We start from the raw sequence: 1,003 nt of genomic DNA, 5'->3' as shown, positions 1-1,003 counted from the left end.
CGGGAGCGCCGCCACGCTCCCAAGCACCGCACTCTACCGAGTGCGCCACCGGGCCGGCCCTGGGCCCTCCCTTTTTACCTTCTCCCTGAAGAGAAGCATTTGTGTGGAACTGCTTACACAGCTCATGTGCAAGAACCTCTAACTCAGGAATCTGTGTTGAGGGAGAAGACACAAGTCCTGACACATCTCTGGAGCAAGAAAGCCCAGCAGACGACATTGTAGGAATTTAGTTCATGTCTTTGGGCATTTGTCACGTCTCGCAAGGACCTTTCTAGCCCTTTGTTTTGTGTTTTTTTTTCCTGACAGTAATATAAACTGACTCACACATGAAGACTGGAAGCTGTTCCATTCTGTGGTTCTGTGGACTGACCTACTGACAGTTGATCCTTGCTTAACCTTTAGACCCAAAGTGTTTTCCCATATTTCAGAATGACACCTGTCTCCTGCCTTCTTTGACTCCAACAGCCTTCAATTCTGTATCTTTCTCATGAAAGATGGTGATGAGAGCAGCTACTATTTGTTGAGTGCTTGCTTTGTGTCAAGCACTGTACAATAACAGCATATGCTCATGTATGTGCACATTAATTCTATTATGATCCCCAGTTTCCAGATGAAGAAACTGGGCTTAGAGAGGATAAAATAGCTTTCTCCAAGTCACCCTGCAAATAAGTGATGGAAACAGCTTTCAAGCCCAGGCTTAGTTTACAGAAACATCTTGTCTGATGATGAATACCCAATTTCTCAAAGCAGCAGAAAATGAAGAGTATAGTAAGTGCTGCAGCCACAATTCAAACCTGACAGTTTGGTTCTAGGATGTGTGCTTTTAACCATTATTCTACACTGGCTCTCACATATACAGTCATATGAATAAATTAATGAATAGATGGACAAATAAGTATTGGTATACATGACTTTTTGTTACTTGCTTTTGGTCACAGAGAGTTTTTTTTTTGGCTGACTCTGGACAGTCCTATTTTGGGGGAACTCTAGATCTCTAAGCATT

The 1,003-nt window shown here is 43.0% G+C and overlaps 1 protein-coding gene across 1 annotated transcript in view; it reads right to left on the bottom strand.

Annotated features, from left to right (window-relative positions):
* AOX1 (aldehyde oxidase 1) overlaps positions 1 to 1,003 on the bottom strand; it is a 105,111-nt gene that overhangs the window by 65,524 nt on the left and 38,584 nt on the right. Inside the window, exon 20 of the mRNA XM_008582123.1 lies at positions 79 to 151. Coding sequence (XP_008580345.1) covers positions 79 to 151 — 73 coding nt within the window. The remainder of the gene's footprint in view (positions 1 to 78; positions 152 to 1,003) is intronic.

This window comes from Galeopterus variegatus, unplaced genomic scaffold (assembly GCF_000696425.1).
Source record: "Galeopterus variegatus unplaced genomic scaffold, G_variegatus-3.0.2 Scaffold2522, whole genome shotgun sequence".
Taxonomy (NCBI): Eukaryota; Metazoa; Chordata; class Mammalia; order Dermoptera; family Cynocephalidae; genus Galeopterus; species Galeopterus variegatus.
The sequence above is the reverse complement of the archived record's forward strand: the minus strand, read 5'-3'. Positions and strand labels throughout refer to the sequence as shown.